Here is a 12,324-nt window from a genome sequence, read left to right as displayed (position 1 = left end):
CTGGCCAAAAAACATCCTTTAGAAAACTAAAACTTCATGTTCAGAAACAAAAGAAATTCAAAGACACAACAATTTTGTCAGCTGGACTCTTAGAGCAGAAAGGTCTGCCTTGCCAGGTCACGCTCATTTAAGGCACCAAATACTTTATTCATTAGATATAGTATGTGCTTCAAAATTGTGAGAGAGAGGCACAGCTTAATTAAGGAAATCACATAAGATATGCATTTTGTGAAAGCTGTCATATGATGTTACATGCTGGATTATCTCACACTACAAACAACATTCCTAAGAGGAAAACACCATTCTTCCAACTTACCATCGGTAGAAGTTGAGTAGTTTAGATGGAACATTTCTGTAAGTGTCAATAACATCTACAAAAACAATATCATCATAGGTACTGCTTTCTTCCTCCAGTAAAGTATCTTCCTTCTCAAGACTTTTTATGTGACTTGTAAACCTTTCTGGGCGAGTATGGAGGCTTTTTAAAAGGGCATCACCTTCTGAAAGAAGCAGCAGCCATCGTTAAACAAAGATGCATACCTACATAATATTTTACATATTTCTTTTGGATCATATGCAGCATACAGACAAATCCGGAAAGGCGTTCAATGAGATTACAACAATCCTACAATCAATTTTAAAATGTATATGAGGTTGAAAGCTGCAGAACAAATAAAAAAGTACTCTGAATAACAAAAGAATTCGACCTTTTAAAGTTGTTCAATGCAAAGAGCCGTTCACTGTTACTCTTATCAGCAGAGCAGAAAGGCTTTACTCTGTTACTGTTAGAGAAACCTCAAAACAAACAAAATATCCTTTGCTAAAGATAACCAAGCTGGCATTGCTTTGATGTAGCATAGTTGGCCCCTGCTGAACTTCACCACATACCTGACTGTAGGTAAAAGCTAAAAAGATCTTGCAATACTGAACTTCTTGGTAAGAAGAGAGTTTGTGGCACTGAGGAACTTATCCAACATCAGGAGGGATGGGCCTTAGCACATCTCAGTTCATGTTTCTACACAAAAGACACGATGAGAAGACTGCCCAGCTATATTGCTATATCTAGCTACGAAAAGACATGATTAACACTCTGAAACTCATTGCCTGTATTGGCTATGATGGACAGATGAGAATATATTACAGTATGATGTGGCCAAAATCTTAAGAAATTGGCAAGGGCCCTTATAGAGTCTCTGAATGTTCTGCTGAAATAGGTGTGAAACAACAGCAGTGAAGAAGCAGGCTGCATTTGGTAACTGCTGTTTGTTAGTTCGATAGCAAACATTAATAATAATAATTCTGAAAGTAGTAGGACAGGAGCAAATGTGAACATTCCCAAGGAAAGATCTCCTGAGGACCACACTGCACACAGTGTTTTTAAACTTGGATTTGGGTTACAGAAAACAAGGACAGAGGAGACTACTGAAAAATGTTGTTTCTGTTAATAAAAAAGACAATGAGATTAAAGTCAATTGGAGCAGCTGACAAATGGCAAACAAAGAAGCTACGGCAGGACATTGATGCTGGGCATTAAAAAGAAATAATTATTTTAGTAGAAACAATAAGCTGATCAAGTTAATAGAGTGAGCATTAATTTTACCTCAGAAAAGTAACTTAAAGTTCCTGTTTTATCATAACATCAAATGCAATGCTGTCTGCAGACTTACCTTGAATAGTGTAGATGAAACCACCTGCTATCCCCTCCACGCCTTCTGTGAGTTCGTGTGGCAACAGCCCTTCCCCTGCCTGTTGAGGACACAATAATGGAAAGAAAGAAATTAATTAAACTCTCATTACTGATCTGCTTTCCACTGATTTTAGAGCGTGAAATTTCCTGGAAACTAAGAATGAAATGAGTTGAAAACAATTCTGGTTTAGGTGCCCGCATAATGAAGGACAAAGATTTTGAACTGTAAAATTTTGTGGCATTTTTGAAAGTTTGACTTAAAACTAGTGCTCCCTGAATCCAAAACCACAGTAACAATAGGCATCGCAATTATACTTATTTCATCACCTACTGAAAGACAGTGGGTGAACTTTACTTCACTCAAAACACAAGAACATGTCCCATGCTGGCATCATTTCTTGTATGCCCCAGTTCTTTTCCTTGGTAAAGCAAACTTCTGCTCCGAGACATCAGAGGCCCAACTGAATTAATGTTTTACAGAGAAATGCAGGAAAGCAAAACGCTAAGTTGTGAGAGTTCTAGGAAAAATGGAAACGTGGTGGAAGAGAAGATAAGCTGACTCACTGTAATGACTCTGAAAACACCCCCTCCATCATTCACCATCACTTTGTGAAGGTTTCTTGAAACAAGGCCCTGTAGATCCTGGCTCTCCCATACAATGGTACCTTCGAAACTCTGTTAAGAGAGCAGGAGGTGGTTATGCAGGTATTCAAAGACTTTAAAAAATTAAACAGTTTTGTGTGGATTTTTTTTAATTTTAAAATAGTCAACTTCACAAAATGGACAGCTTGAACACAACATAAATGTTTTACTTATACTTCAAAAAAAGTCTCAGAAAAATACATCTGTGAAACTCAGTAATACAACCAGGCTTTTAGGACTAATCATGAATGTGAATTAGGAACATAAAATTTTTAACAGAAATCTCTATTGCAAAAACCTTTGCCTTTTTAACATCAGCAAGACGTATGTTAAAACAGATTTGGAAATAAGTGCTGCTTTTTAGTTATCTGCCATAACCAGAGATCAGAGCCTTGAGCATGACATCAGCAAAACTCAAAGGAAAACACTGCCATCTTTATCCTGGCAAAGCTGTCACAAACCACTGTAGTCACAGAACTGTGGCATGTCATCTTGGCAGGCAGGGAAAGGAGAAGGAAAAATAACTGAATCTCTTCAAAACTGAATATTTTTAACTCTTAATTTATGTCATTCCTTTAAAAAACATACTGCATTTAAAAGCACTTTATTTCAACTTGAAACTCATCCCTCCAGCAGTCCAACTATTACCTATGTTATATAAGACTTCCCAAAGACCCCTAGGAAGAACAAGTGGTATGCTGAACAGCTAAGAGTGGTGTATATTTTCTTTCTTCCTTTCTTTTAAATCATCTCACCTTAGTCACACAGTGGTGTGGAGTAGTTGCAGGGATACTACACTCTTGATTGCTAAATGATGAGTGCATTCAGTTTTGTTTCTCCCAGTTTCATAGGAAAAACACTGATACCTAGTATGGGCCTCAGAACAAAACAACATGTTTCAGCTATTTGTAGATGAGTTTCTGTTTATTTTACTAGCCCCCTTAACTATCCCACTTAAGCTTCCTTGTACGTCTTTTCCAGAAGCCCTCCAGTTACTGACTAACCACTGTGTCCAGCTTACAGCCCTGCTCGATTCTTTGCTTTTCTCCAGAAGTAGGTCTTAACATCTGCAACAGTCTCAGAAGTTAATTACAGCTGCATATTTCAGAAGGTTCACATCTATTATTTATAATGTCAGCTTTATAATCTAATAACAGAGCTAGTCAGTGTTTACTCAAGCCTGATTTGCATGCTCAGTATCTTTCCCTTGCTTCTTCAATTACCTGTCAGTTATCAAACCAAATGGGCCACTAAGACACTTCTCAGTACCAGGACCCATAACACCTATGCACAGTGAAACCCATACACTGAATTTCCGTGTTTGCAGAGGATGTCATCTACCATTCTAACTTATTTTCATTTTTAAGTAGGGACTGGGCTTTAATCCCACTTCCACGCCTTATATAAAGACACAACCACTATTCAGTTGTTTAGTAAGCTTCTAAGTCCTTTCACTATTCAGCAATCAGAAATGTTACAACATTAAAATTCTTACCATTCAGTATTACTGACTTCAAACATGTACCAGGAGTCTTAATCCATTTTTACCAGTGAACCCTAAATGCAAGACGTTCTAAAGCTGCAAACTATCACTACTTTCCAGGTTGAGAGACTTGTAAGCAAATCGTCTAATTACTTTAGCCTTCAGCTATTCTTACTCTAAGCTGTTTAATGGAAACTGAAGCCCAAAAAGGCTGAAAGCAAAGCATTAGTGGCACACCTGAGACTACATCATCTGTTTTTCCCCATTTAAATTCCAACCTTGTTGTTGCCAGAACACAGCAGCAATTACAGTGAATACCGAACAGGTGTACTGACATGATGCAGCCCTGCCAAACTCCTTTCCTAATGTTAAACAGCACTGTCCTCTTTGTCTCTCCAGCTACTCCCCGTCAGTGGTATGGAATACACATGGCACAGAGTTCCGTTTTCATGGAAGCGGCCTTTGGCTTTTTGTCAACATAAACGCATTGCTAGGACTTGGCTGTGGGAACCCCACGTGCGAGTTTTAGTTATCTGCTGCTGGTTCTGCTCTTCTGTGCCTTCAGTCGCCGCAAAGTAGAACGATCAGTTCAGCCTCCAGCAATCTGGCTTGCCAGATGCTTCTTCTGGGCTGTATTTCTCTCCCTTTCCTCCAGATGAGGAGAAAGAGCAGCACTTCAGTTGGAAGATGAATGAAGCTCTTCAGCAGTTCGCACAATCCATTAATTCTTGAAGGTGCAAGGGCAGAGAATAGATATTGTCTCAGAAACCATCTTGTGATAATTAAACCGTTCACTAAATTTACTGCTAAAGAAGTAGGTAGGAACACGTGGGCGTTCTATCTCTTCTGAATCATCTTTTATGCTTCAGCATCTTAACTATCACAGAAGACGACATGCTGTGCATAAACCATATTAATCTACATTAGAAACAGCATGTTATCCTGTAAGCATTCAGCGCATGGCATATATCAGATTAAGGATGCCCACACAAAGAAATAAATGAATACTAATATCCTCTCCCTAAATGAAATATTTCCCATCTGCCTTTCACAAAAAATGCAGTCATTTATACCCAAATTACAACTGCCTAGTATTTTATTGTCTCAGAACAAAGACTAAGAGGAGTAAGTCTTCCTTGTTATACTAGCAAATTACTGAGGAAGCAACACCAAAAAAAAAAGTACTAAAACCTGATTAAGATGACAAACCAATTAATCAGCAGCAGTCCTCTTAAGAGGAGCGAGCTTCCAAATGCAGTCATTTGTACAGAGCCAGGGAAATAAATCAGGGATGAAACTGACCCAAATGTCTTCCCCTCCCCTTCAGTTTTCTCTCTCATTGCATTCTTTCATACAACATTTAACTTCTGCCATAAAAAAACAACCCAGACCCAAAGATAACTTACATAAATAGCAGCAAAGGCCCAATCGTATAGAAGAATACTTAAATGAAGAAAAACAGCATAAAATGGCAGTTGAGATATTTAAAGTGGTACTGCTGGTCCAACAGGAAAAATCCCTGGACCCAGGAGGATCAACTGAACTGGAATCCTCATTCTGAGTCAACTTGTATTCACTAACCTTTCACTGTAACAATATCAGAATTTTTTCCTTTGTATATTCTGCTCCTTCTGTGTTCAGCCACGTTCCTTCCCAAGCTGCCACAACTATACCAAAATCTGTCTTGGATTGCACCTCCCAAAGCCAATAAGAAAACAAACAAAGAAACCCTTCAGACCCTGGCAGCTTGGCTAATGGTATCTCAGGAGAATTGAGAATGCCAGTGCTGTCATTACTGCCTAGAATAAAGGTCTTTCCCAAATTTCTGAGGGGCACAGCCACAGAACGTTGACATGTTTTAAAATACAAGTTTTACCATGTGAAAACCCACAGCCTACTCTGTGCCACATCATCCAGCTTAAATTTTACAAGACAACTCTACCAAAGACCTTAAAGTTTTCCTGCGTGGTTCAATGATGGAACAATTTCCTTGCCAATGTTGTTCAGAAACACAACTACTGAAATTTCAGAAGATCTAAGTAAGCACATCTTAATAACTATTTGGCTAACACTCTCACTGCGACCATAACACACCACTGCTGTGTCCAAGACACCAGAAGCAGAAACGTCTTCTCCAATTAATCACATTTTCCTTTTTTACAACAGGTAGTAATCAAGACGGTGAAAAAGAAATTCTGGACCCCAAATATGAATTCCCAGAGGTTTTCACTTGCCCTTTTCTGCCTCAAGCATAGGCCAGTTCTATTAGTCAATCGCTCTGGCTGACTTAAAAGAACTGAAGGCACTTTTGACACCATGCATACCTCTGGCAAAATGAACTGCTCCACTGGCTTGTACCACAGTCTGTTCACTTGCACTCCACAGCTTGGTGGGCTAAAGCGTGCACTGAAGAGAGCTTCCTGTGAACAACAAAGGTAGCACAAGTGCTGTGAGATTAGGCAAATCTTGATCATCTCAGTTACAATGGAAACAGACTTACAGATTGTATAAAGATTACTGGAAATTGCCAAGACAGCCTATGAGACTCCATGGTATTCAAGCATTGGACTGAAGAGGGGGAAGCAAGCAACAAAACCAGAATCCAGCCAAGGCAGCACATCATCTGGAAGACTCAGTGTCCCAGATAACAGACTTTCTATCTTTTGTTTAAATAGCTGGCTGCTATTTATTGCAACAGAGGATGCCTGTCCCCTAAAACATAATTAGAGCTATATTAAATAGGCCACCAAACAGCTCTTAGGTTGTAAAAGAACGACATAAAGATGCTGCATCACCAGATTTCCAATCTTTAGTAAAGTCTCCAAGCTTTCCTATCATACTAATTTTTCACCTTCACTGGAAGTAAAAGCCTAACAGCCTAATAACTTGATCTGTGTTAACATTTAGTATTCTACCATTTAGCAAACATAAATCTGATTATATTATACTTTTTTTTTTAATTATAAAACCAGCTCTCATTATTCATTCATAGAAGTCATACTTCAGTATATTTTCTGCACTTAATTTTAATTATTTTCTTAGATTTACAATTCTTTCTACTGTATTATTGCCATGAGTCTTGACATTGACCCATCAAATTATTACGAGAGATAAATGCAATATATTAAATGCAGTGAACACCACAGGATCACAGCATGGCTGAGGTTAGAAAGAAACCTCTGGGTCCACGTGCTCCATCTCCTGCTCCAGCCAGGACACATAGAGCAGGGTGCCTGGGGCCACATCCAGGTGGCTTTTGGAGATCTCCAGGGAGGCTGGAGCAACCTGTGCCAGTGCTCTGTCACTTGCACAGCACAGAAGTGCTTCCTGATTATGCTCAATTTTTTTATTTTTTTTCCTTCAGACACTAAATCATGTGTGTGTTACACCCACATCTGAGCTTAGAAGTTAGGGGAATTATCACTGTTTGAATTGCACTGGGGGAAGTTCGTTACCTGTAAAAAACAGACACTTTCAAAAAAAATAAAAAAAAAAAAAAGCCAGAATGCCCTGCCAAAGAATAGACAAGAAAAAATTTCAGATATACACTGCACATCTTTGTCCCAAAGTCAATGTATTTTTCTGGGCATGTGTTTTACATATATTTAACAGATTATTTTTTATTCCTTAATACCTATTTAATATTTTAGAATCTCAAATGTAACCAGAAGTGCAGCCTGGAATTAGCTATTAGTGTTCGTTCAAAAAGCATTTAAATTAACTCATAGCACTTTATGAAATTGTTTTAATTTCCTTTTCTTTTTCTCACCTGTACTGCATATATATAGCTGAGAAATAAGAATTTATGATGCAACTGAAATAAAATATAATTCCTGTGCTTGCCATTTAAGTATTGCTCTTCTAAATCACCAACACAGCATGTTGCTTCCTGTAAAAAATAAGTTTGCAATACAGACAATATGCCTCAGTTCACTTGTAAAAGATAAGTGCAGTACTCTACCTCATGTTCTGCCTGGTACAGTTTGACAGTGATGTTCCTCTGGAATCCAACCCCATCAGCTTCATAGAAGACCCCAAGACTGGTGATGACAATGGGGTAAAGCACACGGAAGTTCACGCTGACAACTCTGTCCTCAGATAGCACTGAAGGTGTGTCCTCAGGGAGGCTGAATGCTTCAATTTCCTGATTCAAAACTAGATGAAAAAAGAAAGGACAGAGATAATGTGAGAAGATTTCATAGTTCTGGAACTGCATATACACAAAGCACACTGGATACATGCAAAGCATGCTGATTAACTTGCATGGCTGGCAAGTGCACAAGGATAACCAAGTGCTGGAGGAGAAGAAAAGACAGCTGACTGCAGACTGCAGTAAGGAGAAACTCCCAGTGATGCAGCAGTCTGCAGGTTACCAGCAATAGCAAGTTATTGTCTATGCATCCACAGAGAAAAACAATAAATCCACAGGGTGAAGATAAAAATGCTACTTGATCACGTGTATGTCTGTGTATTAATATATTAAAATAATTACGTACCAAAATGACATACATTTTTGCTCAGCTTGGCTGACTGTTTTAGCATTATGCCCTCCCTGTGCCCTGAGGCAATGGTTATTCTTGGGAGACTGACTAAGCAGAGGTTATTGCCATTCATATCCAAAGGTTACAAAAATTACTCTGGCTCCACAGCCAGGTAGTCCTTAGGTAACTCGTAATTAAAGAGCAAAAATTAAATAGAAAAAAAAAAAAACATCAGGAAGAAATTTGTAATTTTAGTTAAAAGTATTTTTGTAAGGCAGCATTTCACTTTACCCTTGAACAATCTATCAGCCAGACTTGCTTGGAACTCACTTCACCAACAGAGAAGTCTGCCTGACACTCCTTTTCCTGCCTTGCTACTGTCTGCACTCATGTATGGTACTGGACTGCGTCGCTGAAGCTCTCTCCAACTTGATTTCACACAGGAATATAGTAAAAAATGTACTGTAAAAATTTATCACATGGGAGAGACCATTCCTCGATACAAGAAGAATGCAAATTCATTAGAATCCAACAGCCTCCCCTTCACGTCCTCAAGACCTCCCCTCTCCATGCCTGCACCTGGCACTTACAGGAAGGTTATGCGACTGTCAGGACAGCAAATTCTAGGCAGCGTTCATTTAAGCACTATCCATCTCAGTTAAGCACCTCAAGTTATTCTCATAAAAGGTGATTATTTCTAATTCAGATCATAGAATTTTTAGAAATTAACTTCTATACCTGGATTACTGATGTTCAGAAGCTTGCAGGAGTAGGGGTCTTCTCTGTCCTCCACTGGCACAGCACAACCACGTGCACCTATTATAAACTTCACAAGGACACTAAAATAATTTGGTTTTATTAACACCAGTTCTTTTCCCTCCTCCCTTCACCTTCAATACACTTATTTCATCACAGAGGCCCATCTTCCCCAGGATTAATTTAAAACCCCTTAAGATAAACAATGAGGGTCTCTGCATAGAGAAACCATAGGAATCCCTGTGTGGGGGCTCAGCTCCAAACACACACCAGCCTTTTACACAAGGGCACAGGAATACTGGCCACCAGGATCGGGATTGTTGTTTTTAGCCCCAGTCCTGACAGTGCAAGTCAGGAGACAATAAGCAGTACAACCAGCTAGAGCATCGACCTTCACCCAGTCTTTCACTCAGCGGCTAAATATCCTCCTCAGATTCCATCCAAGCTATGAAAGGTCACATTTTCAGATAACCAAAGCAGCTATGCTTCGCTCCGTACTGCGCACCAAATTTGTGAACAGCAAACGGCTTTCAGTATAAGGCAGGTACCTAGAGAAGAGGCCTATAAGCTTCACAGTGATTCCAGGAATGAACTGCAGAACTTTCTCAGTAGAAACTGTCTGGTCTGCAGACTGACAGGTCTACGTGAGTGGTCAGGAAGGGTTCTGCTGGTATACTTGTGTCAGTGGGAAATACACCTAAACTTTACCTCAACTTAACAGTTGAAGCTGTTAAAAAACATTTTGTGGTGCTCTCACCAAAGACAATTGTGCTTGCTTTCAAGTATTCTGGGTTACTAAGCGCCTCAAGCTCCATACCACACAAAGCATACACTGCAACGTGAAAAAAGGAAAGTCTGATACACCACTAATAAACCACAGCAATTAATTGTAAAAATGAACAGCAGCGAGCAGTTGAACGGTCAAAAGTTTCTGTATACAGCCGTACAATTAGAATTACCTGTATAAAACAGTTCCAGCCTGGAACAAGCAGTATTTTTATACAGCACTAAGCAGATTTTAAAATGATCGGAACATAAGATGCTCAAAATGAAAGGGAAAAAAAAAAAGAAAAAATGGAAATCCTTTAAAAAAAAAATGATTAAATCAAGAGATTTATGCATAATATTGTTTTCTTTTCACAGCCCCAAAAGTTCAAAACTCTAGAGATTACCGTTGGCTCAGCGTTGGGTGTTGTTTCAAGTGCTGGAACCAAGTGTTCCTTATAACACTGCGCAGTTCGTGATTGTGGCGAGCTGACAAAACACCTACAACAACATCATAATGTTTCAGCTTCCACTGAGGAAAGAAGGCCAGCGGACCTAGAAATACAAAGTAACAACAGATACATTGTCTGCACGATTCTGAGCTGCAAGCAGTCATTAAAATGCACATCAAAAGCAAGAGTACTGGGTACCTGAAACACTAAAACAAGAGGTAAAATTACTGTTGCATTCTTGGTTCAGAAACAGGAAAACATCTTCAGCACACCAAAACCTTCACTAGCAATCTATGAAAACACTTCTGGACAAACCACAGAAATCCTGCGGGTAAGGTACAAGGTCCTACTGTGTACTCTGCCAATCTCATGGGAGCTCGAGCCTCCTGCTTGCTTGCAGGCACTTCTTTATCCTAAAGCTTGGGCACCTGACATTGCTGGAACAAAGCCTTCACTGTTATAATTCACCATGATTCCACCCAGAAGAAGAAATATTTAAACCAAGCCTGTCAGATTCAAAAACATGCCAGTTCTTCCTCTGTTTTTTCTTAAGGCTGCTGAACCCCTCAGCTTCACCACTCCACTATCACACCAAGGCCTGTTGCTTCCAGCCGCTCGAAGCTGGGCAGCACCGTGTGCCTTCACACAGAGTCTGACACCCCTGCACAGTCTCTGGGCATCACAGCCAGCACTTGTAATCCACGGTTTACCTTTGCTGGTTTAACTTAGAGATCACAAAACCTGAGAAGCTGCGACTTGGAGCCTGAGAACAGCCAGGGAAGTAGCTCAATCAACATCCAAAGACTTGGAGAAGAATACTTTTTTGCTCTAGGGTGCGTTCATAATGAATTGCACCTGAGTCCTGAATCCCAAATAAAACAGTGCTCTGCTACTGATTCCTAGGACAGGACAATAGTAGGGCATGTAGACTGTGACGCTTCCACAGGCAAATCTTTCTCAGTCTATTTCCCACTAAATATTTCTGTTCTGAGCATGCAAATAGTGATTTTCAAGGGAAAAGAAGGTTTAAGTTCCATATTATTTAAATGAACTTGTGCTGGCAAGTTTATCGGTAATTTAAGCTGAGCATTAACGTATTGAGAGAAGTTTACATCAGCTTAAGACTCAAAAGGAATTAAACCCAAGCAGTAATCTATTATTTCCATTCTTCAGCGTCGGTTTTTCACTACAGTCAACTGCTATACCTCGTATAGAAATGACAGACTGAATGGATGGCAAGGTTCAGGAATATTATCTGTGTGCTGATGGAGCTAAGTCCAAACTGGTTGCCCTATAAAACAGGCAGAGAAACTTGTGAATGAAACACATCATTCAATCCAAACACAATTTTAGCCTCTCAGTAGGCTGCTAAATACTGACTGCCTGGAACCCCTGCAAGTCTTCAAAGGCCACTAAATAACGAAGATCTGCCACGACTCCTCAACAGAGGTACTCTAAGACTACAACATTACAACAAATTCCTCTAAGATCTCCTAGCTCTTTCTCACACACTCCTGTGATTATTCTCTCAACAGCCTTAACTGCAAGCCTCCCAGCACAAATCTCACAGGAGGACAAACGTGTTTTCTGAGTGCACATTAGACACTGCTTGTACAAATTCTGTTTTTAAAATATCACTTTTAATTCAAAGCAGAGCAATTTCATCAAACCAAATAAGAAAAATGAAACTATGCACAGATATCTATGGGATGACTTGATTTAGAATACCAAAAGTTGGCATCAGTTAATTAAAAAATAATAATAATAAAAATAAAGCTACTTGAATCAAAAATATGTTTTTTTTATTCAGTTTATATTTTAAAATGAGTGAAGCTTTGTCTTATGAACCACTCACGTGGGAACAGCATTAATATAACAGATGCTTCTGAATCAGTATCCTACTGCACTGAGAACAGCTCTTTCTCCTGTTTTAGGCTGTCTCCTAGCTTTGTAAGGTAGTGCTAGAGCAGCCCATACTCAGAAGATTTTCTTTTCTATCCTTGAGGCTATGCTGCTGTACTTTTAAAATCACTGAGAATGGAAAAGAAAGGAAAAAAA

General features: G+C 39.3%; 1 protein-coding gene across 1 annotated transcript in view; it reads right to left on the bottom strand.

The window, feature by feature from the left end:
- Nucleotides 1-10,575, bottom strand: part of B3GALNT2 (beta-1,3-N-acetylgalactosaminyltransferase 2) — a 16,656-nt gene extending 6,081 nt beyond the window's left edge. The window contains exons 1-7 of the mRNA XM_010706992.3: nt 10,222-10,575; nt 9,032-9,132; nt 7,774-7,967; nt 6,137-6,232; nt 2,252-2,362; nt 1,668-1,746; nt 317-500 (exon numbers count right to left, since the gene is read on the bottom strand). Coding sequence (XP_010705294.1) covers nt 317-500; nt 1,668-1,746; nt 2,252-2,362; nt 6,137-6,232; nt 7,774-7,967; nt 9,032-9,132; nt 10,222-10,442 — 986 coding nt within the window. The 5' untranslated portion in view covers nt 10,443-10,575. The remainder of the gene's footprint in view (nt 1-316; nt 501-1,667; nt 1,747-2,251; nt 2,363-6,136; nt 6,233-7,773; nt 7,968-9,031; nt 9,133-10,221) is intronic.
- Nucleotides 10,576-12,324: the final 1,749 nt, after the last annotated feature.

The sequence above is a fragment of the Meleagris gallopavo genome, chromosome 2 (assembly GCF_000146605.3).
Source record: "Meleagris gallopavo isolate NT-WF06-2002-E0010 breed Aviagen turkey brand Nicholas breeding stock chromosome 2, Turkey_5.1, whole genome shotgun sequence".
NCBI classification, from domain to species: Eukaryota; Metazoa; Chordata; class Aves; order Galliformes; family Phasianidae; genus Meleagris; species Meleagris gallopavo.
This window is presented reverse-complemented; position numbering and strand designations above follow the sequence as displayed.